Here is a 26,050-nt window from a genome sequence, read left to right on the forward strand (position 1 = left end):
TATTTTCCAGTCGTTACATACGCTCATGCAGTTCATGTGCTCTTATGTCCTTGCCTTTCATGTTTTAAGAGAATACAGTTCTCTCTGCTTAGAATGCCTGCCCATCAGAAAAGAAGGGAAGAAAGAAAGAAAACAACAGCCAAAGCAGCTGCTTTGAAAAAGCATCTCAAACTAGCTTAGATGTCAGCTGTGTGTGTCTCTGACTAAATTTCTTGCCCTGGCAGAGGACACTATTCCGGGTCCTTATTACACTAACCGTCCAGCTGTATTGCCACTTTGTGTTTTTATCATACTGCTGACCTGTCATCTTCCCTAATAGATTGGGGACTCCTTGGAGTCAAGAGCTGTTTTATCTAGCTCTGGTCCCTTGCACAGTGGCCCAGGTTGTGATCTGCTTCTAGGCTACTTATTTTCTAGGTTGTCTTGCTGCCAGAGATATTTCTCTAAAATGCTGCTTTCATTATGTTTCTTCCCTATCAAAAGTGTAATATGTACTATAAGCTTAGCATGTGGAGCCTCCTATCCTCTGTCCCCCCATCCAGACACAAGAGGGTTCACGCTGTACAACTTCTTTCCTTTCCAGTTTGCTCCCCTCCTACCCCTTTAGTTTGGTGGCTTTATTTTCCAGACCTTGAAACACTTCCACCACCTCTATCTATTCACTTCTAGTATGTGTCCCATCATTTCTTATTTCTCGGTGGTTTCTTTGTCATGTGATAACATGTCAAATGCTGTCATACGTGTGTTATTATCTCAACCTGCTCCAGATGGCAGAGACTCAATCTTACACCTCCTCGTATTCTTCTTTCTTGTGCTTAGGATAGTGTTTTGCATAATGTTAGCTGTTCAGTAATTACTGATTCATTTACTTACTGCCACCAGTCTTGCTTTAACTTAGAAATAAATGAAAACCTCCTTTTTATAGTTGTTAAATCAGGAGGCAGCCAGAATTGGCAGGTGATGATGGCTTTGGTAAATAAACTTTGAAATCCAAATTTAACTTAGGCACATAACGTCCTCAATCCAGTTTTTCTTACCAAATCCAAATTTAACTTTGGCACAAAATGTACTCAGTCCAGTTTTTCTTACCAGTGGGAATTGGCCTTATTTTTATAAAAATATTAAAGTGATTTCTTAATAGGTTTTTTTTTAATAGATGGATTTAAGATTGAATGGATATAGCATATTAGTAATGTGAAATAATTTACTATACCATCAGGATCTAGGTGTTATTGTTAATTTTTATTATAATGGGTATTTCATTTTAGTATCCAGTCTGATAATTCATCAGCATAGAATTTTAGAGTTTGAAGGGACTTGAATTAAATTTTTTTCAAAATTTTCATTTTGTAGATGAGAAATACCAAGTTAACTGGATCAAAACAAATTAACCAGAAATCTTATTTTTAATCTATAGAAGCTAAAAATGAAAATAGGATGGGAAATTAATAAATAAGTAGCTACAAAGGACTTTGAAAATACAATGGGAAAAGCTAGTTGTTATGACTTTTCGTCTTTGGGTGCTTTTGAATTTTGTTTTCCTTTTTGGGACATTATGTACTTATGTGGTAAGTGGTTTGGAGGTTTCAGTGGGTTTTCTAATGCAGGGATATAAGGAGAATTAAAGGTGAATTGCAACTTGACAGAAATGGGAATGACTGTAAAAATGTTCTATGCTTTGGATATAGAATAATGTCATGTTTTTTTTTTTTTAACCCGTCTTAAAATCAACTAATCTTTCTCCGTATTTGTCAACCCAAAACTCAAGATGTAATAGGTCCATAGTGGCTCTTAAATAGTTATTTATAGATTGAGAGCAAAATATTTATATTCATTGTTGGTAACCGTAATAGTTCACTTGTAACTAAGCTGAACAGATGGACTCTCATGGTTAATTTGCTAAAGATGTAAATACCCTTTTTTAGATATCTTCAGAATTTTTCTTTATGATAAAATTTTAATTTCAAGTATTCTGGAACAAATCTCTCAGAGAAAAATATATAATTGAATGTGTTAAATGTGCATGTATGTGTTTATGAATGTGTTTTAATAGGGAGGTTAAATTTCTCTTTCCTTTTCAGATATGTGTTAAATGAATCCCAGAGTCGCCAAAATTCATCTTCAGGACAGGGTTCTTCTTCCAGTAGTGGGGGAGGTTCTGGAATACCCCAGCCTCCCCCAGGAATGAGTTTTTATGCAGCTAAGCGAGTTATTGGTGATAACCCGTGGACACCTGAACAGTTGGAACAGGTATCACTGTGTGTGCATGATGGCCGCTCCCCAGCAGGCTGGCCGCGTCTCCCGTGGTTCTCGTGTGTTCCGTCTTGCGAGTGCAGTAGCTCTGCAATGACCGACTGACGTAATGTGCGCTCCTCATCGTGGTGGTTGTTAAAGCCTCAGGGAAAGGGAGGAGTGGGCAGTGCTCTTCACTGCGTCCACAGTTCGAGGGTAAAATCCAGCCCGCTTAGAAACACAGTGTGATTAACATCTTTCACTTTAGCTTTTGAGTGTAGGTTTAATAATCATCTTGCTGTTTTGGTGCAGTTAAGATACAATTTATCTCAGTTTATTCCGCTTTTTAGGGCTGTACATTTTGTGTAAAGTGAGGAACTCCTGTTACTCACATGTGACGATATGGGGGAAAAGCATGACTGCCTTTTATATTTCTTGCTGGGAATTTAAAAATTGGCATTAAGCATTTTATTCTGGATTTAAACAGGGCACAGATGTTCTCTGAGCAGCTTTTTAAAAAGACTGGTGCTCTCCAGAGAAGTTGTCTCACTGTGTCTGTGTCATCAGGCACCTCAGGGAAGAACAGATGAGATCAGTATGTAATTATTTTGGAATTCAGGCAACATGGGTTAGTCTTCCAATCCTTCCCTTCTCTCTCCATGGAGGTCTAAATGATGTGATGCCTTTTCTTTTTGGGAATATAAGTGACCACTGATCAAAAAACAGTGTTCCCCAGGAGAGGGCAAAAGGCAAGTGGGGCATTGTTTCTACCCGCAAATTTATAGAGTGATTTGTTCAGCGAGGGTTATGTTTGATTAGATTTACGTCATGTCTTGTAGATCTTTTTTCCCCTCCTCAAACCATGGTGTAAGTAAGAAAGCAAGGTAAATAGCGGTATCAGCCTCTCTTCTGGGTGTGAGCAATGTGCCAGGTGCCAAAGTGCAATGAGCACTTTGAATACCTGGTCTCCTTTAATCCTCACAGCAGCCCGAGGAGGTGGAGCAATTGTTCCATTTTGTAAAAGGAACTGAGGTTTTGAGATGTACCCTGGTCTCCCTTCTAGTACTAGGCTTTGAATCTAGGCCTCTCTGAGGGCTCAAGCTCCAGGTGCTGGAGAATAATCGTTAACATTAAGTTGTAATCTCCTGTTGGTAATTATTTGCTAATTTTTAAGGGCCTCTCCATGTTTTTTTGTCAGTTTTATCATCTGGTGAATCTAAATGAACCATTTAGTTTCAAGGATGAAATAAAATTTTGCTTTTATTTAAATAAAAATGGTTTTTATTTTTTCTAATGATAAAGTTATGATAATACAAAGATTCAAGTAGTACAGAACATTATAAAGAGAAGTTAAAAATTACCTGGAATCTTGCCGCCCTAGTTTGTCATTCGTCGACAACCTGCTCTATGTATGTGTGTTTGTATGTGTATATATATAAATACAGTTTTATGCAATACATTTTTACATATTACATTTACATACATTTACATATAATACAGTATTTGTGGTATGCTTTTTTCATTTAACAGTATATAAGGCTTTTTTTAAAGTCATCCTTTTAAATGTTTATGTAAAATTATGTGTAAACCACATAAGATTTTAACTAGTCTCCTATTAATGGACATTAGTATTGTTTTCTGTTCTCTTTGCACATTTTTTTGTTTATATCTTTGTGTAGTTAGTTTCCATAACTGTTCTTCTGTGGCTTAAGTAAATGGTTGAGTCTTTTCTCTTGTAGCTCTTGCCACAAGTTAAGTTGTGTTGAACAAGGAGAGGGAAGGCAAGCATTTTATGATCTGTTTATATACCTTTTTAAATTGCATCTGTTGTTATTTAGTAATTAGAAACCCTCTCAGAATCTTGATTCATATACATAAGAACTATTGTGTAACTGATTTTAAAGGTAAAGATAGTTCTCGAGTATATTTGTCCTAAATGGAGTTCTTTGTTGTGAAATTCATAGGTCCTTCACATTGCATGAAGTTCTAATTAGAATCCCTCTTCAGTCTGTGTTTCATTTTAGCCATTCAATTAGATTGAATACTGTTTGGTTAAAATTTCACTTGCCTTGACTAGAGTATGTTTGAAATCCTATTGTTTTCAGTCTGTAAGAATATTGAGGACAGAATGAATATGTTAACAATAGAGTGGAACTCTATGGAATGTGGTTTAGTTCTTCTTGAACTGTCGACAATCCATGGAGCCCTCTATTCATAATGTACCACTGTCTTACCTGCAGGCTCCAAATTTGGACTTCAGTTCAAGGCTTTATCATTCTAGAAAGGCTGTATCCTCAGTAGGAAGGCTGTGTATCATAATGGTCTTCGAGTTGGAGAAACTTGGGTTTGAATCTTTTCATCACTTACTATATATTTTAATCTCTTAAGCCTCGCCTTGGTTTCCTCATCAGAAAAATGGGTATAATATTACTTATGTCCTAGATTGTGAGGGTTAAGTGAAGTCGCGAGTATATATTATATACAGTTCCCTTGCACATTGTAAGCCTAAACAGGAGCAGCTGCTGTTGTTACTACTATTAATTTTTGGTTGGTGGTATTTGTTTCTCTAATCGCTGTTTTTCCCTCCCTTCGCTTTTCTGCAGTGCAAGTTGGGTATAGTGAAATTCATCGAAGCTGAGCAGGTGCCCGAACTCGAGGCTGTTCTCCATCTGGTGATTGCTTCTAGTGACACACGCCACAGTGTAGCGACAGCGGCGGACCTAGAATTGAAAAGCAAGCAAAGGTAAAATCCTTTACTTTTCATCTTTAAAAAATGAAAAGAGGCCATATTTGTCAAAGCTCACTCAGTACATATTTATTCTTTCAGAATTTTCTGTAATGAGACATTCAATTTATGAGATTATGAAATATACCTAATTTGTAATAAAGACAATTTCCTTAGGAGCAGGATTCAGTATAAGACAGGAGAAAAGCTGTTCAGAAAAGCAGTTTAACACTGTAATGGATTAGAGTTACCGTAAGAAGTGAGACCTTTGTCAGCTAGGTAAATGGACTTAAAGAACTGGTGTTAAGAAGAATGTCACAACCCAGAAGTTACTCACTTTTGATTCTTCCTCTGTGTCAAACCATTTGAGATTGCTTTTAATAAAGGATATGTTGGTGTTATGATTAATACAGTAAAAAACAGGTCCCATGAAAAGAAATGCTGAATAGATCTTAATTCACACAGGAGGAAATACAACTAGTAATAGGTTCAGAGAAAATATTTCGTGTGAGAAATCAAATCAATGCAAAATGAAACACTAGTGTACCAGTTTGTACCCATTGGTAAATAAAATTGTGTAACAGTTGAAACTCTATTTAAGTTTCTGTTGAAACTGCTGTTTTTATATTCCGTTGATTGGCATTATAAACTGAAATAATTTTTGGAAAGCACTTTGCAGTATGTAATGAATCATAAAAATATTTATAATCTTTTATGTAAATCTTCTGGGAATTTATCCTAAGAGAGTCATTCAAAAGAAAAAGATTATATTTAGAAGAATGTTATAGATTTGCTCATTATACCATTTCCTGTAATTTTAAGAAAAATGGAAACAAATTCAAATTTCCACTATAGGGAAATAGTTAAGTAAATTAACTCTGTGTCTCTGTATGGAATATTATATATATATCTGCCAAAATAATTTTGAAAGTAATAAAGCAACATGTAAATTGTGCCCAAGTAATGGCAAGTGAATACAACAGAACACAAAATGTGTCCTGATTTAAAACAGGAGATGTGGGGAGACTGAAAAACAACACAGGAAATTGAAGTTACTTGGTTGAAAACTATCACAGTTATAGAAGAGTTATATTCTTCATTTGTTTTAATGCTTAATGTAATAACATGCTGAAAGGCAGTGGAGTGCATATATTGTAGTTTTTCCGATAGAAGTAGGTGTAACTGAGTAAGTAAGATAACTTCGTTGTGTCTTCGGTAGTGTGGCTGCATGTCCATAAGCACACTGCACGTGTGGGGCCGTTGGGAGCACTGTACGCTCCAGGGCAGGAGAGGAGCATGTTGTCCTGGAGTTAATTCTGGTCATGCTTCTCGCTGACGGAGTGCAGAAAACTTTCGTTACTTGCTAGGCTTTGGACTCTGTGGGAAAAGAAAGCTGGACTGGGCTGTGCTTTCACATCCCCCTCCCCCCCAAAGTCAGAAATTCCTTCATGCTGCTTATAACTGCATCCTCCTGGTATCCCTTTCAAAGAATATATTTGGTTTTGAAGTATCAAAAAAATCTTTCTTTAAAACCTCTCATTGTGTTTGAGCTGGCCCCATTTTTTACACCATATAGTGGATTGGATTGTTAGAAATATAAATGTGGTGTCGAAGTATTCTAGTTCGTATTGGTTTTGTCTGTTAAAACAAGTGCGCATTTTTTCGTAAGAAGAGTATAACATTGTTAATGAGAGGTGAAAAGTAAGTTAGGAACAATATGTAGATATTTTCCCATTTTGTTAAAAGAAGAATCCTGAAGTATCTCTTCAAGCGATGCATGTCTTTTGATCTGTTTCTTTACCTACCTACCTGCTATACCATCCGCCCGTTTTCCGTGCCTAAGAAAGAAGTCTAGAAAAAGTACACCAAAGTTAGTGGTTACTGAAAAGAATAGAGAGGGATATGGTATACAGATTATACATTTCTGTACATTTCTGAATTTTCACAACAAACCTGGGATCAAAAAACTAGAAAGATGGCAAGGGGAAAAGTAGAAGCAACAGTGAAAATTCTCCTTATTAGTTTTTAGTTTGTTTTGACGATTAAGTTTTACTGAAGCGTGTATGTGTTGTCAGAAATCTCTCCACCTGCCGTGTTCATAGAAGGGAAACGAAGGTGGAGCTTGAGGATTACTTAGCAGCCGTCATCTGAGGGGAGTGTAGGTGAATAAAAGCTCACACAGAACGGTGGGACATCTTCGAGGCTGGCCGAATTGTGGCTGAGGAGAGGCAGGTGGATGAGCTGGGTCAGAAAACCCGTGGGAGCAGCATCAGAAAGTGTGTTTGCACGGACAGAGCGTAGCTCGGAAGCAGAAGCGGTGTCAGAAGGCACAGAGGAGACAGTAGGGCTAAATCTCACTGGTGGGGTGCCCCGCAGGACTGCAGCGTTGCTGGGGGTGTGGAATGGCCGGGAGGGGCTGCTGCAGAGGCCGGGTGCCGTGCGCTGACGAGTGTCGTGTTCTCGTTCACCTGACAGTGGGGCCCAGGGAGGAGCAAGTCTCAGGGACGAATGGCAGCGGGACTGCTGTGTAGAATTAGGTGACGAGGCCGCACGCGAGTGCTGGCAGAGAAGGGAGAGGGGGAGGCTGGGGATCACAGGGACGCAGTGGCGGAGAAACGGGCTGGCCTGCCAGCTGCTTAGGGTTGGGGCTTTAAAGGATATATATATATATATTTTGGTCACTTCCCTTATCACTTTTGGGTTTCCAGGTGGTTCAACAGGAGAGTGATGTTCTCTTTGAACAAGTGTCTGTAGCTCTGCTCTGTCAGAACTGCTCCATGCCACTGGCCCCGAGAGTGGAGGGCAGTCCATTTTTCTTGTGTGGGTGTCAGATTGGGCCGTGGATGTAATGAGCTGTTGAATCGGGGGGATAGGTGACCTACTGTATTTCTGTTTAAAAACGAACTTTGATCTAAAACCCTTTCCTTCTCTTCCACAATGTCAGTTGCTCAGTTCATTTGTCTGTTTCTGACATTTTCCTTTGGTAACGAATATTGGGGCTATGTATTTTTTGAAATAATTGAAGTGGAACAAAAAAAAATGATTTTAACAAGCTGTGTTGAAACCTTCTGTAGCTTGATTGACTGGAATAATCCTGCCATCATTAATAAGATGTACAAGGTGTACCTTGGAGATATACCACTGAAGACGAAAGAGGTAGGTTGTTTTGGTTTATTCTCACATCATCCTAAACAAGCATTTGGTTGACAAGAACTCCATATATTTGAACTTTTTCTCCTACTTATTTGGATTTAAGCTGAACCCGTACTATAGGAAATACTCATTTGAAGCCATGTCGTCTGGGTAGATTAAAATTTCCTGGTAACTTAGTTGTTTTGAGCTGGTGGTTTCAATTCCTGTACTTAAATAATGATGATACGCTGTCTGGATGACACTCTCTCTGTCAGTTTTTTAGGCTTTGCTGGCCATGTGGTTCTGAGGCAGCAGCTGTTCAGCTCTGCCCTAACGTGAAAGCAGCCGTAGGCGGCACGTGAAGGAGCATGGCTGATGCCAGTATAACTTCATGGTTACTGAAATTTGAATTTGATTTTATATTCACATATTCTGAAATACTATTCTTTTGGTTTTAAAAATATCATTTGAAAACATAAACACTATTCTTAACTCAGAGGCTTTATCAAGACAGATGGTGGGCCTGATTTGGCCCATTGGCTCCAGTTTGTTGACCTCTGGTCTAAAATCTAGGACAGTAGATGGGTTCTTCTGAAGCCTCCAAGTAAGGTGTTTGCTTAATAAGCTAAGTTCTGTTCAGTTCACTGTGTTTAAAAGTGTTCTCAAGTTCAAATCCAGACATACAAGGATTATTTGTTTGCTTGCTTGCTTTTTAAACCATAAAGAGTTGTTTTAAAAATCATAATATCCCCCCCATCATACTATTTCCAGTTAGATTAAATTGAGTGTGATGTGACAGAAAGAACAATGAATTGGGAATTGGGAACCTCCCCCTGGATTCTAGTCCTGAATGGTTGCACATAAATGTATTGGAGAGGAGAGATTTGGCTAATCATAGAGTTTTTCTTGGCCTCATATTCTTCATGGAGAAAATGAAGGGGTTGGATTAGATCTTTGGTTCTTAGAATGTGGTTCGTGCACCCTTATCGGGTCATAGGGAGATTTTTTTTTCTTTAACTGTGTTGAGATTTGCACTGATGGTGCACAAACAATGGTGGGTGTAACTGCTGGGATCCTAGCACAAACCAGAACTGTGTCACTAAACAGTACTCGTACTTCTCATGTTCTTAACTGTCAGCACTCTTGGTAAAAAGAAAAAAAAAAGAGAATAAAACTCACCTTTACTTAAGGATATCTTTTTTGAGGCGCTTGGGTGGTTCAGTCAGTTGAGCAGCTGACTCTTGGTTTCTGCCTGGGTCATGGTGTTGGGGTCATGGGATCGAGCCCCGTGTCAGGCTCCATGCTCAGCGTGGAGTCTGCTTCAGATCCTGTCTCTCTTTCTCTCTGCCTGTCCTGCTCGTGCACGCTCTCTCTTGCTCTCTCTAAAATAAATAAGTAAATCTTAAAAAAAAAACAAAACCAACGAAGAATATCTTTGATGAATCAGTAAAAATTATTTTACCTCTAGACAGGGAAACTGTGGATATTGAGATAGTATTTGGCAGATATGTTCTCTCAAATGAAGAAATGAGGCTTCAAGGAAAACAATTCACGTGGTTTATTGGACTTTCAAGCAAAAATTAGAATTTAGGAAAACTTGTATCTATCACAATGAGCCTGACATTTTGTCAGTACCTGCAGATTTTTCTGATGAGATTGGTGGTGATAATAACATGATTTAAAAAAATGTTTTATAATGAAATGTTTACATCATGAGCCAGTATTTTCCAAATGGCCAGTGATATTACAGAAGCATTACAAGGGTCAGGGGGCCATTCGGTGGGCAACATAGATCAGTGGAATTTAGTATAACAGTATACAAAAGTTCAGTGATACGGTTTCAAAGCCAAATTGCAACTAGCCGTTAAAAAAAACTATTGTTTATTAAGTTTTGCTGTAGTATCAAAGAATATCTACAATTACCTGAAAAGGCTAAGATCATCCCCACTTTTCCAAACACATATCTTTATGAAACTGGGGTTTGTTTGTTTGTTTGTTTTGACCCCACTCACTGCCAGTTTTTTTTAAATGTAATTTAACTGAAACAGTAAATCACAACAGATTGAATGCAGAAGAAGATAGAAGAATCCACCTCGCTTCTATTAAGGTGGAGAGTCAGGATATTTATAGAAAATGTGAAACCGTGCCACTCAGTACAGTTTTTTGTTTGGGAAAATATAGTTAATTTTCTTAAAAAGTGTTATTTCTGAAAATGTGTAATGGACTTATAATTTTAAGTGACTATTTAAAAATTTCTCAGTTTTAATTTCTGATAGCAAATATTGATAGTATTTCAGTATAAGCAGAAGCCCTTTGGAGTGTTTGGTAGTGTAAGAGTGTAAAGGAATCTTGAAACAAAAGTTTGAGAGACCACTGATGTAGATAATCTCTCATGACTGTTTCAGTGCGCAGTAATTTTGAACTGCTGAGTTATAATTAAACGTATTTTTAACAGGGAGCAGTTCTGAAACCAGAGCTGAAGAGGGACCCCGTCAGTACAAGGGTTAAGTTAAAGATTGTCCCCCATCTTCTTCGTTCTAGACAAGCTGCAGAAACGTTCCCAGCTAACATTCAGGTAACTCATTCTTTCGAGAGAAAAATGGCCCGTTTACAACTTTTATGTCTGTTTAATTACAGAAAGAACTGCGTTAATGGATATTCAGGAGGTATGTTGATGTACGTAACAAGATTAATGAGATTCCATCTTTTTTTTCTGTCTCAAGTTTCGCTGCAGACACGGTGAAACGTTTTTTGTTCTAGAATACATACTGTATATAACTAACATTCAGCTTAAATGTGTGGCGACTGTCCTTTCAAACTCTAGTGCTTTTCTGGGTGGCTTTTCTTCAACAATGTTTTTCTTAGGCAACCAAGTTTCTGGTGTTGGGTTAAGTGGAAACATTCAGTTATCAAGTGTCATCCTTAGCTGAACCCCTACGTGATGGCAGTGGCCAGATTCTCTTGATTCTGCCTCCTTAACGTCTTCATCTCCCTCCACCTAATGCTGATGTTAATTGGAACTGTCCCTTTTCGTTCTGGTCATCACAGTAATCTATCTTGTTGCCCTTCCTCTTGTCTGAAAGACTGTCTGTGTTCTCTGTTGCCACCGGAGTTTTTGTTGTAGTTGGAAACCATTGTACTCTGTTGGTGTGGGACGTGAGTCCCTCTGCAGAAGCTCCTACTTTTATCCAAGTGGTGACAGCTCAGGGAGCAGATAGATTTAAGTAAAATTTTGTCATTAGTTATTTGCTGTAGGTCCTAGGTAAGCCTCAGGGTTTTTTCTGTTTTTCTTTCTTTCTTTTTTTTTTTCTGTTTTTCTTAAAAAATTCTTTTTCTGATCTGTAAAATGGGTGTAATAATAGCAGCTGCCTCGTAGCAATGTTGTAAAGACTGAATGAGATCATAGAAAGTTGAGAGCACAGTGGCTAGTACTCATTCAGTTATCAGGTTTCTAGTAACTGCTGACAAGTTAGCAGTTACTTCTCTTCTGGTCTCCTGTCTCCCCACCCCCTAGCCCTGTACCTTATGCTCCAACAAAAGATATTCCTCTTTAAAGACACTGTTTTCATGGCTCTGTGTCTCCACTCACAATGCTCCTTTTGCCTGGCAGAGCCCCCTTCCCTTTCCCCCTTTAGCCTGGTAACTCTACTCAACATTTCAGGATTCATTCTGGTCTGCCACCTCCCGTCTGAAATGCTCCCACTTCCGGCCACTCTACCTTTTCATTCTGAAAGTAAGAACACTCCCTGTGGTGCTCTCTGTGTGGTGGACCTCAACTTCTGTCTTAGCATCTCTCCCTCTTAAGGCTTATTTTGTTGAAGTAGCTATGTCCTTCTCCTCGATGATAAAACTTCTGTTCCCCGTGTCGGGTACTCTAATATTGGACAACTTTAAAGTGTTCTGTGTCTCCATAAACGTAAAATTATCACAGAGCTTCTTTCATTTCTTTTTCATGATTGGTGTTTTATAATTGGTGTTTGCAAGCACTGTTTCCCAGAGAGTGTCTTGACAATTTTGGTTCAGAAAATTCGGTTGTAGTAACACTACATTACATAATAAGCAGCTAGAATTTTATGACAAAATATTCATAGACATCCTGTAGGTGTGTACTTTATTTGTAGTTATTTATGTGTTTTCAGAATAAATCTGGCTAAAACTTGGTGTATTCAAAGGCAAACTCATTGTCCCTCACACACATTCTTCGTTCTGTTTCTGTTTTTAATGATTGCATTACTGTTCTCCTACGTAATTGGCCTGACCCTGTCTCTTCCCCACCTGTCAATCGTAGACATCCTTCAGGGTGTCATTCAGACGAGCCTCTTCTTTCCTGATCACCAGTGGCTTTAGCTAGGCACCTATTACCTCACCTTGATTTCGAACGTAAGAAAGCACCCAGCATAATTTTTTGCGTATAATATGTGCACCATGAATTTTATTTTTTCCAATAAAACATTAGTATTCTGGCTAATTCTTTTGCTTCTTTTATCTTACCATATTATTTTGTATATTATAGCATTATCAGATGAATTTTCTAGAAGTCTTTTCTGAATAAGGTAGCATGTGACAATATATTGTCCTGTATCATTTTTAATGTATGTACATTTTGATCCTTCAAGCAGATCGAGTGCCTTGGGAGCAATGCTTGTCTCTTTGTAGCTCGCGGTTCCTGGCTTAGTGTTGGTTACCCAGCAGAGGCTCAGTGCTGTTCAGTCACATGCCATTGTTAAGTAAGGCCAGAATACTGCTCGTAGTTTTAGAAACCGATGTGAGAAGATTTTTTTTCTAAGTGTAAGACTGTCCCATAGAAAGTGGGAATTTGAGGAATTTAGATTTCTTTGACATTGCTGTCTAATAGCTGAACCTTCTGGATGCTGTATAGGCCTCACCTGTGTGATCTTTGGCCACCTAGGCATGACTGCACAATATATGGAGCACCTGTATCCTGCCTACACTTGTAGAATGCTTTAATCTTGACATTTTCTGTGAAGCTTTTATTATAATTTGTTCAGAATGACTGACTACATGTAATTAAGGAACGAGAGTGGCTTTATCTGCTCACGTCCCCTGTGTGATATGGAGTGGCAGGCTGAGGGCCCACTGTGAACTCTATTGCTTTCTGGTGGTGGATCCACAAGTTTTGTAGGCTGTCAAGATCAACCGTGTGTTTGCTCTTCCACAGACTACTGATTGGAGCTAATGACGGGCTTCCTTAGTTGGTCAGCTAAGACGATTATCTGTATTGAAAAGAGGTGCAGTAATTTTGAATAACGAGGGGTAGTGCACAAGATCTGCTGTTGAACCCTGACTAATATCTGAGAATAGCAAATTGCTGTTATTAATTGGCGTTCTGGACATTGTCCCTTTCTCATAGGTGGTGTATGACGGACTTTTTGGTACAAATACAAATTCAAAATTGAGAACATTATCGCTGCAGTTTGTGCATCACATTTGTATAACGTAAGTTTTTTGAACTATTTGACTGTAAAATTTCAAGCTGTTGGAGTGATCAAATGATTCAAGTATTTCTTTCTTACCCAGAAAGTAACCATGTTTGCTCATCTTAAAAAAAATTTAAGTTTTAAGAGATTATTTCAGTTGTGTCTCTATTTTAAGTCATCATCTGAAAAGATACGCTAATAATGAGATTCTTATCTTGCTTTGTGTATGTGTGCTATTTTTTTAAAGTTGTCCAGAAATCAAGATTAAACCATTAGGTCCAATGCTTTTGAATGGCCTCACCAAGCTAATCAATGAATATAAAGAAGTAAGTGCCTTGTCTTTTAAATACTGTTAACATTTTATATTTTAAAGTATTTTCTGTTACCAACCTTTCTGGTCTACATGTTCGTTTAGTTAGTTACAGTTTGCTATTGTTCCATCATTTCTTAACATTTTTAATTGAAGTGGTGTGAATTTCAGAAATTACTGCCATCTTTTGCTTTTTTGTTTTTGGAATTAAGTGTTTGAAATACAGTACGAATTTTGAGGGGTCTTATTGCTTCTTTAAATAACATCTTTTAAAGCAATTGCATTTTATTCTGCTTTTAGGCCCTGTGCAAAAATGGAATAGAAAGAATTACATTTTATTTTATGATTTGTTTCCATATGGATATTTATTTGGATTTGCCTATATTTAGAAATAGTGTTAATTCTTAAGGACTGAGTTTTTACCAATTCAAAATTCTATAAAAACATGCATTCAGTAAGTTTTTGATTCCTTAAGCTAAGTGGGAGGAGGATTCTTTGGAATGCAGGTTTTTGAATCCTGTTGTCCTTGCTGTGTCACTCTTACTATCTTCATTAGGTCAGGTGAATTTGCTAAAGAAAGTGATATCAAGGACTCTAGTCAGCATGTTACTAAGTCGTAACGAAACATGAATGCATGTTTGCAGTAGCACAGTAACTAACACTCTGCCATTTGGAGTTGGAATTGAGTTTGAATCCTAGTTTTGTTCTTCGAGGAGTTGCTTAAATTCTTCGGAGCTCTGTTCTTTATTAGAAAAATGAAAATAATACCCCTTCATTGGATTATTGTGAAGATTAAATGAGATTATACACAAAAATTATTCAGCACACCGAATGCGCTTCAGTCGATATTATTATTAGTGGAAAGCTGTTCATCCCTCTACACTCGTGTTTGGGAGCAGTGGTAACCAGCCTGGCTCTCCTGTCTTTTGTCAAATAGTGCTCGCGTGGTTTTTGAGGCCTAGGGGACCTTTCAGAGTAGTTTTATGGCCTAGTCAGATGCTTGGGATGGTTGGTAGAACTAAAAATGCTTTTGGGCTTTTAGGGAGAATCTGTATATTTAAAAATAAATTCGAGAGGCCAGAGAAACCATCGGGCCTTAATCTCTGTACCTCCTGGAGGTACCTGCGTGACTTCCCAACAGATGAATCCGTAAGTGTGGAGAATCCATCGAGGTGTGGAGGAGTGAGTCCTGTGCTAATTGTATAAACTTCAACTCACAGAGGTGTTGCTTTGTTGAGTAATCAGACTGTTGGTTTTCATAAAACAATGTAAAATTCTGTCTGTTTGAGGAGGGAACCTCATCCACTTGAGACTGATCCCTTTCATTTTGTACAATGGCAGATCCGAGGGGAAGCTGTTTATTACCATGCAGATTGTTAGGTAGTTACTCCCCAGGTTACCGCAGTTTTGGCAGGAGAGGTGGCGGGTCCTAGTCTATGCGACCGGTGGTGAATTTTCTGATAAATTAAGGTGTTTTCGCAGTGTGTTGAAGATGAATTTTGGTGTTTACAGGTTACATAGTGTTGAAAAATATCCTGAACTTAGCACCAGCTAAGAGAACCCTTTCATATATGACCTCTGCATTTTCCTTTTGGAGTGAGCTGGGGATGCAAAGTTTTGTTTTGTTTTTCCTTTTTTAGTAGTGTGATGATTCTGGGTTTGGACTTTTTTTTGTTTGTTTTGTTCAGATGCTAATATCATGTAGTTAGGCAGAGTGAGACCAGGTTTAACAAGGAGTAAAATAATGCATGTAATTGCAGCAAAAAGGTTTTGCCGTTTACTGTATTTTTTGTTTTGTCTGTTTTTTGTTCTTTTTTTTTTTTTTTTTTTTTCTTAATTTCAAGGACCCTAAGCTACTGTCAATGGCATATTCAGCTGTTGGAAAACTCTCCAGGTGAGTAAACTCTTCTTCAGTGAGAGATACCCTGTTGGTAAACTAAGAAAAATTATGTGGCATTTAATAATGGATGGAGAATAAATTGGTTGTGATTTTGAAAGGAAATGTATTTAATGGCCATGGTTGTTTAGGAATGTTTTCCTTGTAGAAAGAAAATGATGTGAGACATTCCATTTGAAGATAGATATGTTTCCATATTAAATGGTAGTCTTGAAATGAGATTTTTGAACTGGATTGTGTCTTAATGGGTTACTTTTTCTTGCACCCTGGAGACATTTGATTGACCTTAAGTGTTCTTGTTGCTGCTTACCGCTAGTCTTTATAATCACAGTCATCAAGGTTTAGCTCTTGAGTCTCTTTTCTGATAGTGCTATATTATGATTCTGGGTGACCCTGTTTCCAGAGGTGGATTTTTTCCTTCAGCTTATAGTATGATTTCCTCCTTCCACTTCCTCCTGGTTTCCTCTTCCTTCCCTATATTTCAGAGCAGGGAGACTGGCACCACTGTGTGGTGCTGCCAGCCACGGCGCAGGTCCTGCACTGGCCTGTGTAGACTAGGGCTTGCTCTTCTGCCTGTGCAAGGAAAGGATCTTTGGGGCTCAGAAAAAAGCCACCCTAGGTCACCTGATACAGCACTTACATGATAACCTTTAGTTTAAATAGCAGTTTGGTCTCAATTGTCTATTCCCAAACACAAAAATCAGAAATGTTAACTGAATGCATGGAATCTTGTAAAGGCAGTATCTGGATAGTATGTGTTTGAGTCATGGGTTACTTATATCAGACAGTTGAAGAATTAAATATTTACTTTAAAAATATTTGGCTCTTTGGGGAGGTAATGTTGACATTATATTTAGAGATGAAAATGCAATTCAAGCAAATTTGTGTTTAGTTACATTTTCTTCTAACCACATGGAAATTTATGATCGTAATAATGGTCTTATATTCTCTTACAGTCGAATGCCCCATTTATTCACTAAGGATATAGCTCTCGTGCAGCAGCTTTTTGAAGCCCTCTGTAAGGTAGGGAAACACCCGGCAAGTTTATGTTTTTCATATGGATGCTGGCCTGGAAATCCGACAGAGAGGGAAACACTATTTTTATCATATTTATAGGAAGAGCCTGAGACTCGGCTTGCTATTCAAGAAGCATTATCTATGATGGTTGGAGCTTATAGTACTTTGGAAGGAGCACAGCGAACTCTCATGGAGGCACTTGTGGCTTCCTACTTAATAAAGGTAGGTCCGACTGTGTGAACTGGGATGGTTGGTGATACATAAACTGTACATTTTTAAGAACAGAATTTGAATTGCTTTTTTCCTTAACTATCTTGACAATTAAGAGAATATTTGCTGTCACCTGGACTGAGATTTAGTCATTTATTTTTAAAGATTTTATTTATTTGCGAGAGAGAGAGAACACGAGCGGAAGGAGGGGCAGAGGGAGAGGGAGAAGCAGGCTCCCCGCTGAGCAGGGAGCCTCACACAGGGGCTCGATCCCAGGACCCTGGGATCATGACCTGAGCCAAAGGCAGACACTTAACCGACTGGGCCATCCAGGCGCCCGGCACGGTGATTTATGATTGATTTTTCATTCTTCATGATGGGCGTCTGATTTTAGGGGAGAAGGAGTGGTGGTGTTCTCAGAGGTTTTGTGTTTAAAGCTTTTCATGTTGGGAAACTGTTCTTGATGTCGTGTCCTCCAAGTTGAAAGTTTTTTGTCTTACTCGGTAGCTGAACACTACAGTCCTTTGGGGTGGAGGTCTATAGCCAACCCTGGGGGAGGAGCAGAAGGAAAGAAAGAAAAGTTTTATGCCTTAAAATCCAGTCTGTAGGAAGTGAGCCAGTACTATCATGCATCGTCTTCTTCCTTCTAGACCTCTTTATTCGGCTGTCATGGGAGTTTGTAGAAATTTTTGAGTATCTATATACACATGTGTATGTAATATATAATATACAATGTAAAATAATATGGATTTGCTTTATTCAGTTCTTTGTCCTCCATTTCTAGGAGTAGAAAGAGGGAGATTAGAAGAGGGAATGATGTCAAAAAATATTGGTATGATAAATATATATTGTCTTACTGAAATTTGGCTGGCATATTTAATACATTGATATCAAGGGAATTACTAAGGGTTCAAAAAGGTATCTGGTTTCTATTGAAATATGACAGGATTATTATGTACACTCAGTAACATTATTATATATCGAGTTCCACTGTCAGATGCTCTTGTACATGGTTCATAGTCATACAGAGTCCAGTGTACATGGTTCATAGTCCTATATGGTGGACAAAGAGGCGTGGGCTTATTTGGAAGCTGATTAGAATAGAATACTTAAATCTTTCCCTAGGTAATCGTACAAGGATGTATGATGCTTGTATAATGCACATAGACGCTGGTTATACATACGCAGATCAAATCATGGGACAATATTACTAAACCCAAGCTGATTTATATTCTTTTCTCAGACTACATTTAAAGCAACCAGACTGTAGGCTAAATCATATGAACTAGTCTTTAACATCATTGCTCTTTATCGTAGCTCAAGGAATGCTTAAAGAGCAAGAATACCTGAATGGATAGGACAGTATCTATTTCTTAACATCACTCTCATCTCACTGTGTTAGGTTTGGGACTAGGAGAATGACCTTGGGGCGGGGTGGGGGGCGAGGAAGGTACATGAGAATAAGTCTTTTCAGAATAAAGAGTCTTCAGCTGCTTCTCTGGTTGGACTTTGTATTAGTAGATTAGTTAATTATTCTGTTTAGATGAATTGAATGTAGTCATGTAGTTGAAACTCCTTTGGAGTCAGTTTTAACTAGAGCTAATCTGAAAAACTTGGAGACATTTTGCTTCAAATTTACGGAGATTCCAAGTAACCTCTGTTTGTGTTCCCTGCTAAATATCTGAATTTCATTCATGTGACTGACAGTTTGAGAGTTGGGGAAGCAGAGATGATGGCCAGAAACTGTTCACAGTGACTGTGGTCCCAAAGTTGGGTGGAAGATGAGCGTGTATGTGGACATTCTCTGGCTTTGGTCTTGGTGGGCCTTCCTGCTTTGCTTAGAGGGTCCTTTTAGCTCTTAAAAGTACTTTTTAAGTGATGCCACTGTCTAAAAGACTTTTAAACAACTTGATTGAAGATTTTCAACAAATGATTTGTCTTAATTTTATTTACTTAGACATACTTATTAAAATAACTTCATTTTTGATTGTTTACAATAAGATGACTTATCTTGACTGGAATGAGCTGTTGGTAATTGGATTCTTCTTCTTCTTTTTCTTTAAAATCTGTATGTATTTGTGTGTGCACGTATTTATGTGTCAAATAGCCTGAAGTTCAAGTTCGACAGGTGGCTGTGAAATTTGCTAGCACGGTGTTTCCCTCAGATCATATACCTTCCAGATATTTGCTCTTACTAGCTGCAGGAGATCCGTAAGTTTCAAAAGGTGTTAATTTGAATTTGGGTTCATTTTAAATTATTTGAAAATTACTAAAATTTATATTGTTTTCAGTGTTGCTCTATGGAATTTAGAAGCAATTCATTAAAGAGTTAAAAATACAGCCCTTGATATGATAGAGACCTGTAGTTATACCCTATCTTGTTTGTTTTCTGTGGGTAAACTTTAAAGATGCAAGCCAAGTAACTCTTCAAATCTCAAATTTCCAAAAAGAAGTAGTTTCTTACAATGTATTTTATGACTCTTTGCTTAGATAGACAAGAATATATTTAAGACATTTTCTCAGATCCCCAGTTGTCAAATAAAATGGCTGTTCGTAATCATCAAATGATCATTCTGCTGTTATTGCCATTTATTTTTTATTCTTATTTGTGTTTCTGTAAGACGGGAAGAAGTTCATGGAGAAGCACAGCGAGTATTAAGGTGTCTTCCTGGTAGAAACAGAAAAGAAAGTGCTTCTAAGCAGATGCCTTCTTTCCCGGAAATGGTGTATTATATCCAAGAAAAGGTATGGCATTTCACTTCACATAGTTTGGTCTTACAGTGAATCATGAAAATAAACATGTATTTTTTTAGGTGACACATTTAAAATGTTAGCACTAAATGTTGAATAGTAGTAAGATTTCTAACAATGTTAATATTTACGATGAGGAAGAAAAATGCAAAAGAGAAAAATGTAATTCTCGAAATCGATCTGTTTTGCCCCAGTCTGAATTACTTAAATTCCTTTAATGCCCTTCAACATTTTGGCTGGGTTTAAAAATTTTCTCTTTGGTATGACATGCTTAAAAATATGCTTAAAAAAATCCCTTTTAGAAAAATTTTTTATTTTTAAGGATATTATTTAGAAGCTGTTAATTTAAGAATGCTTCAGGGAACAGTTCAGATTTTTTCCATTGTGATCATAAGAGAACATCACGTCTGCTTTTGCAAGTCTCCTGTGTGTGCGCAGTTCTCTCTGCTGGTGGATCAGACAGAGTATTGGCTGTCCTGACCCCCAGTCCTGATCCTGTGCCACTTTTCACGTCAGTGTTTCTTTGAGTATGCTGGTGGTCCTAGCCATTTATTTAGATAGACATCTTAAGGGAGTTGGAGGTCAGGACTAAGTAGCCATGATTTTTTTCTCTGAGGCACAGTCATATTTGTGGTCAGAAGATGCTTTTGTACTCATCTTTTCCTCCTGCCTCCATTAGTAATGAAAATAACTGGCCTGCAGAGGCCTGAGGTGACGGTGTTTGTAGATGCCTAGAGTAGGTTGTTTTTTCTTCTCCTCCTCCTCCTCCTCCTTCTTCTTCTCTTTTTTTTTTTTTAAATTAATTTATTTATTTGAGAGAAAGAGTGCATGCATGCACCCGCAAGGGGTAAAGGGGAGAGGGAGAAAATCTTAAGCAGACTCCCCGCTGAGCACAGAGCCTGATGCATGGCTCAATATGTCACGATCCAGAGATCATGATATGGGCCGAAACCAAGAGTCGGATGCTCAACTGACTGAGCCAACCAGGTGCCCTGAGCAGGTTTATTCTTTTTAAATAAGCCGGTAAAAACAGGAAGAAGAAAAGGAACCACACCTGTCATTTAGGGTTTGAGGGACATGTGCAATCAGCATGATTGATGGAAAAATGCTTTGATTAGAAAAAAACAGTAGCAGACAATAATGTAGTTGGAAATACAGTTATTTTTGACTTGAGGAAGGGCACACGTGCTCCATGTTTTAGTAATTGTGTTTGTTTTTGGCCTATTTTTATTAGGCTTCCCATCGAATGAAAACTCCAGCTAAGTACATGACTGGGACCACTGTCCTTCCATTTAACCCAGCAGCCTTTGGAGAGGTAGGACTTGGACCTATTTCCATTTTGCTCTCTCTGAATATTCTAAAAGATAATGTCACACCCAAAGAGATGTCTGAATTTTTTTGTGTTCTAGATAAACCCATGTTGTGATGTCATTGTCCTTCACCAGATTGTTTATTAGAAAAACAGTGTTGGGTAATTGGTATTATTTTAGTTTGTAGTGGAGTCTATAAATATATTTATCTCAGTGAGATTCTCTTTGTGGAAGAATTGGGTGCTCTGCATTGACTACTATTGTGATTTTACAGCAAATTAGATTTGAATTTTAAAGCCAACGCTGTGTTGAGGCTGTTTGGATTATCTGTTGTTTAGGTCATTGACTTGCGCTAATTAAATGACAAGAGGTAATCTTGTTCAGAGTGAGTAAGAATGCTCACAGTAGAATTGCTGCCGTTTTTAGCAGTCAAGGGAAGAGCTTCAGGAGGACTCCTTGGTAGCCAGCTTATATCAGAGGTTTTTATGGTGTTGTCTCGACTGTTACAATTTGAACCCATTTTCTCAAATTCTTAGTTGGTGGAGATTAAATACAGCTGGAGTTCCACAGGAATAGATGATTTGCCCCAGGTTTCTGCTCACTTTCCCTTCCCCTTCACCCCCCCTTTAAAAAAAATAACAATTTTTATTATAATTGTTTGGACTTTTTCTTTTAATTTTTAAAAAAGATTATTTATTAGAGAGAGAGAGTGCGAGAGCGCACACACGAGTGTGAGTGGGGGAGGGGCAGAGGGCGAGAATCTCAAGCAGACTCCCCGATGAACGTGGAGCCAGTTGCGGGGCTCAGTCTTACGATCCATGAAATCACGACCTGAGCCGGAATCACGAGTTGGAGGCTTAACTGGCTGCACCACCCAGGCGCTTCTGTAATTGTTTAGACTTTAAAAGTTGAGTTTGCATTTTAACTGCATTAAACTCCACTAAAAACACTTTAGATTTATAAAAGCTTGTTATGTAAATTGTGCTCCATTATGGTAATTGCAGTGAACATACTGAGTCATGTTTTCCAGCTTTCCTGAGGATTGTTGAATAGCGTTCTGAAGGAGGGTGGGGGAATGAAAATGGGAAAGTGTCATTTTGAAGAGTACCCTCCCACACCGATTTCTTGAGGAGCTTGTCTGGTGCTCTTCTTCCTTCTGCTTGTAGATAGTCCTGTACTTGCGCATGTGCCTCGCGCACAGTGCGGGAGTGGTGCCCACGTCCCAGAGTTTGGCTGATATGCAGGACCACGCCCCCGCCATTGGGCGCTACATACGGACTTTGATGTCAGGCAGCCAGGCGACATCCTCCTCCTCCTCTTCCAAGAGTGGAGAGACCAACCCTGTTCAGATCTACATCGGCCTGCTGCAGCAGCTGCTGGCAGGTGTTGGAGGTAGGAGGTCGTGCTGCGGAGCACAGATGTTAAAGCACTTATGCAAAAATCTCATCTTAAACTCAGCTGAGAATTTGTAGCAACACTATTTTCTCTCTTCACTACTGTAACTGCACATTAGTCTCTGTTTCTTTTCTAAACTTACTTGATTCATCCTTGACACACACTGTTACGCTTCTCGGAAAGAGAATGTTTTTACTTTGGAAGCGGGTGTAAAGAGCAGGCATCTTCTTACAGATACTTAGCCTGTCAGTTTGCTGTTTGGATCACATACTGTGTTTAAGTGGGTTTATTTTGTAGAACTGGGCAATGCCTCCTAGAGCAGGAGCCTCATACTTTAAAGGAATTTTGTGAGTCCTGTGTGTTTACCACTTTTTTTTTTTTTTTTAAAGATTTTATTTTTATTTATTTATTTGACAGAGAGATAGTCAGCGAGAGAGGGAGCACAAGCAGGGGGAGTGGGAGAGGAAGAAGCAGGCTCCCAGCAGAGGAGCCTGATGTGGGGCTCGATCCCATAACGCCAGGATCACGCCCTGAGCCGAAGGCAGATGCTTAACGACTGCGCCACCCAGGCGCCCCTGTTTACCACTTTTCTTGAAGCTAAAATGGTTCTGAATTCTTTCTTATTTAGGTTTGCCAGTCATGTACTGTCTGTTGGAAGCTGTCTCCGTGTATCCAGAAAAACTGGCTACCAAATTTGTAGACAAAACTGAATGGATAAAGGTACATCCTATGCATGTGTATTTCTCTTTGATTCTGTGTATTTTATACTTTAGTCTTATAAAATTTCGTCTTCCTACTTGTGTTGCTACGACCTTTCTTGCCTTTGGGTTGTTTTGAAAACTCTTTTGTCAAGCACTCCATGGGAAGCATGTAGGTCAGTGTATCTCAATGATCCATCTAGGTGAGAGTGAGAGAAGAATTGAGAATCATATAAGTAGAAAAAAATATATATTTTCTGTTTTAGAAGTTAACAAAATAGATGTGTATAGCTTAAATAAAAAATGTGTAAACTGTCTCCTTTCTGTAACTGTCTCCCACCTACCCAAATCTCCCAACTTCTTCCCGCCGCTTCTTCTCTCACCTGACAAACGTATGTATGTCACACTTATTTCTATATGGTGTACTTTCTAGAATTTATTTATGTATATACGCACAAATAAAAATAATTCCTTCTTTTACACAAAAGGTACATAGTTTTCACGGTTTTATTGTTGTTTCAAGTGTTTATTCGAATTCTAGTTAGTTAACATATAGTATAATTTTATTACGAAGTTGTTCTTGAACTTCTCACACTGTCGTGTACCTTAGAATGTGGAGGTGTTCCGTAGAACTAGAGGGTGTCCTCTTTAACAGCTTTCTTTTTCCCTTCGTATGAATGTGCCATGATTTATTCTAGAACCTCACGGATGGTCACTGAGGTTGCTTCCACTCGGTAGCAATGAACGGTCCATCATTTTGAATATAAGGAAGTCTGTTTTTTAGATGGATTCCCCAGAAGTGGAATTGAGGACATAGACTTTCTCAGTTCTGATGGAGAGTCCACATCCTCCGGTACCAGTTTGCACTCCCACGAGCCATGTAGGAGAGCGTTCCTGTCTCATGGTCACACCAAAAGCATTGCCAGGTTTAGCGAATAAAAAAACAAGCTTCTCAGTTACATTTGAATTTCACGTAAACAATGAAAAATTCTTTTTAGTACAGGTGTGGCTTATACAGTGTCCTATACCTCTTGGGCTGTATAATACAGTTCTTTTTGGAAGCTGGAGCTTGAATTATGGTAAAATGTGCAGATTATCTCTTAGTGTGAAAGCACGAATGTAATAGACCAAGAGGTGTGAGTTTTGTGCTTTTCTGGAAAATCTGGCCTCATGAAATTGCTTCGGGTTTAAAAAGGATTTTTTATTCCTTGTGAACATTTGCTGATTGTAAAATGATTACACAGTTTTTGACTTTTGATCATGTAGATGAGGGGTCATCGAACTCTGGCCATGTACCGTATCTGCCTTGTCTCCTGTTTTTGTTTGGCCTGCCAGCTAAGAATGGTTTTCACATTTTTAAATCGTTGAAAAAAAATCAAAAGATGAATAGTATTTTCTGACGTGAGAATTATGGTATTCATAAAGTTTTATTGGAACACAGATACCCCCCTTCATTTCTCGATTGCGGCTGCCTTTGCCCGACAGTGGCAGAATGGAGTTGTTGCCGCACAGACCATGTGGCTTACAAAGCCTCGTTGGCCCTTTACAGAAAGCATTTATTGACTTCTGTTTTAGATCATCTGTGCATTAATTCTGTTTTATGTCTTGCATTTTTGATGAAAATGCACAGAAGGTATTGGTATATAATTCAGCTTTTGTTTTATTTAGACCTAGCTTATTGTGTTATTTTCTCACAGATACCAACAGATTGAACAATAAGTGTATCATTCTTTCAATTTTGAATGTCAGATGTTGTCAGTAGGAAGATGATTGTGTATCACGTATATATATATATGTGTTTTTCTACGCCACTCAGAGTCTGATGAATAGCAGTAAAGAAGAGATGCGTGAACTGGCGGCATTGTTTTACTCTGTGGTGGTATCTACGGTGTCGGGGAATGAGTTGAAGTCAATGATAGAACAGCTTATAAAGACCACAAAAGACAATCATGTATGTTACCCGTTTTGTCTTCGTTCTTTTTTGTGGGAGATGGGAGAGCTTTCCAAAAGCATCTGCTATGTTTTTAGTTTTTGTGTTCTCATTTCTAAAAGGAACTTTTATGATTGTGAAGAATAGGTGAGATCGAGAATACATTGATTTGTTCAGTCCATTCAACCACTGGGAGTGCCTTGTGTCTGATCGGCGCTGTTTAGGTGCTAGGAATGCAGTGGGGAGTGAATACATGAGGATCCCCAGTACTTAGTTCCTTTTGTCGACCCCCATCTAGTACCACCTGTCATCGAGCCTGTTCTCTCAGGAAACACGTGCTTTCAAACAGTCAAACCTCTATTTTGTGTTTAGAGGTTTTAGCAATTAGAAATCGTATCTGCTCGTTTTATTTTTGTTGGCAGTAGGGAGAAATTATGCTTGAAAATTACGGTAGTGTAGTTACGTAAGTGCTCCAAGCTAGAAGAAAGCATGGGTGCTACGGGGAGGAGGCAGGAGAGTCCCTTCATCCAGACTTGGAGTGGGTGTGGGGTTAGGGAAATACTTGAAGTGAATCAAGACTCAGCTGACCTCAGAATTCTTGAGTGTGGAAACTCCGGGTTCGTTAGCATTCACTGGAACCTCAGATGATCACTTCGTTCTCTGGCCTTATGTTTTATTGGAGCAATGACTGTCATAAACATACCGTTATTTCAGTGCATTCTTGCATGTGTGAGAGAGTGACAGAGATATTGTGTGGTTAAACTCAGAGCCCGGAGATACAGCACGGATCCTTGCTTGCATTGGGATTCACAGTAGGAAGATACTTGGCCAAAAAGAAAATGAGAATGGCGGAGCAGCAAGACCTGGAGACAGATCCTGATTTTCTGCCGGAACAAGAGGAGCTCATTCAGAGTGCCACAGAAACGATAGGTACTTGACGTGCTCGTGCTGGCTTGAGTTAGGTTCAAATTTATCATAGCATTTTAGTTTCTTCTTACAGCATTG

At 38.6% G+C, this 26,050-nt stretch overlaps 1 protein-coding gene across 9 annotated transcripts in view; it reads left to right on the plus strand.

Moving 5' to 3' along the window:
* The window catches only part of ECPAS (Ecm29 proteasome adaptor and scaffold), a 97,628-nt gene that overhangs the window by 33,766 nt on the left and 37,812 nt on the right, over positions 1-26,050 (plus strand). For all 9 annotated transcript variants that reach the window (XM_045814840.2, XM_045814842.2, XM_087869484.1 and 6 more), the window contains 16 exons: positions 2,082-2,250; positions 4,836-4,975; positions 8,032-8,113; positions 10,545-10,664; positions 13,461-13,546; positions 13,775-13,853; positions 15,682-15,731; positions 16,691-16,757; positions 16,851-16,973; positions 19,069-19,172; positions 19,583-19,706; positions 20,947-21,027; positions 22,189-22,414; positions 23,046-23,137; positions 24,932-25,066; positions 25,813-25,975. In XM_045814840.2, the coding sequence (XP_045670796.2) occupies positions 2,082-2,250; positions 4,836-4,975; positions 8,032-8,113; positions 10,545-10,664; positions 13,461-13,546; positions 13,775-13,853; positions 15,682-15,731; positions 16,691-16,757; positions 16,851-16,973; positions 19,069-19,172; positions 19,583-19,706; positions 20,947-21,027; positions 22,189-22,414; positions 23,046-23,137; positions 24,932-25,066; positions 25,813-25,975 (1,841 nt within the window). The remainder of the gene's footprint in view (positions 1-2,081; positions 2,251-4,835; positions 4,976-8,031; positions 8,114-10,544; positions 10,665-13,460; positions 13,547-13,774; positions 13,854-15,681; positions 15,732-16,690; positions 16,758-16,850; positions 16,974-19,068; positions 19,173-19,582; positions 19,707-20,946; positions 21,028-22,188; positions 22,415-23,045; positions 23,138-24,931; positions 25,067-25,812; positions 25,976-26,050) is intronic.

The sequence above is a fragment of the Ursus americanus genome, chromosome 18 (assembly GCF_024610735.1).
Source record: "Ursus americanus isolate L20-20 chromosome 18, mUrsAme1.1.p, whole genome shotgun sequence".
NCBI classification, from domain to species: domain Eukaryota; kingdom Metazoa; phylum Chordata; class Mammalia; order Carnivora; family Ursidae; genus Ursus; species Ursus americanus.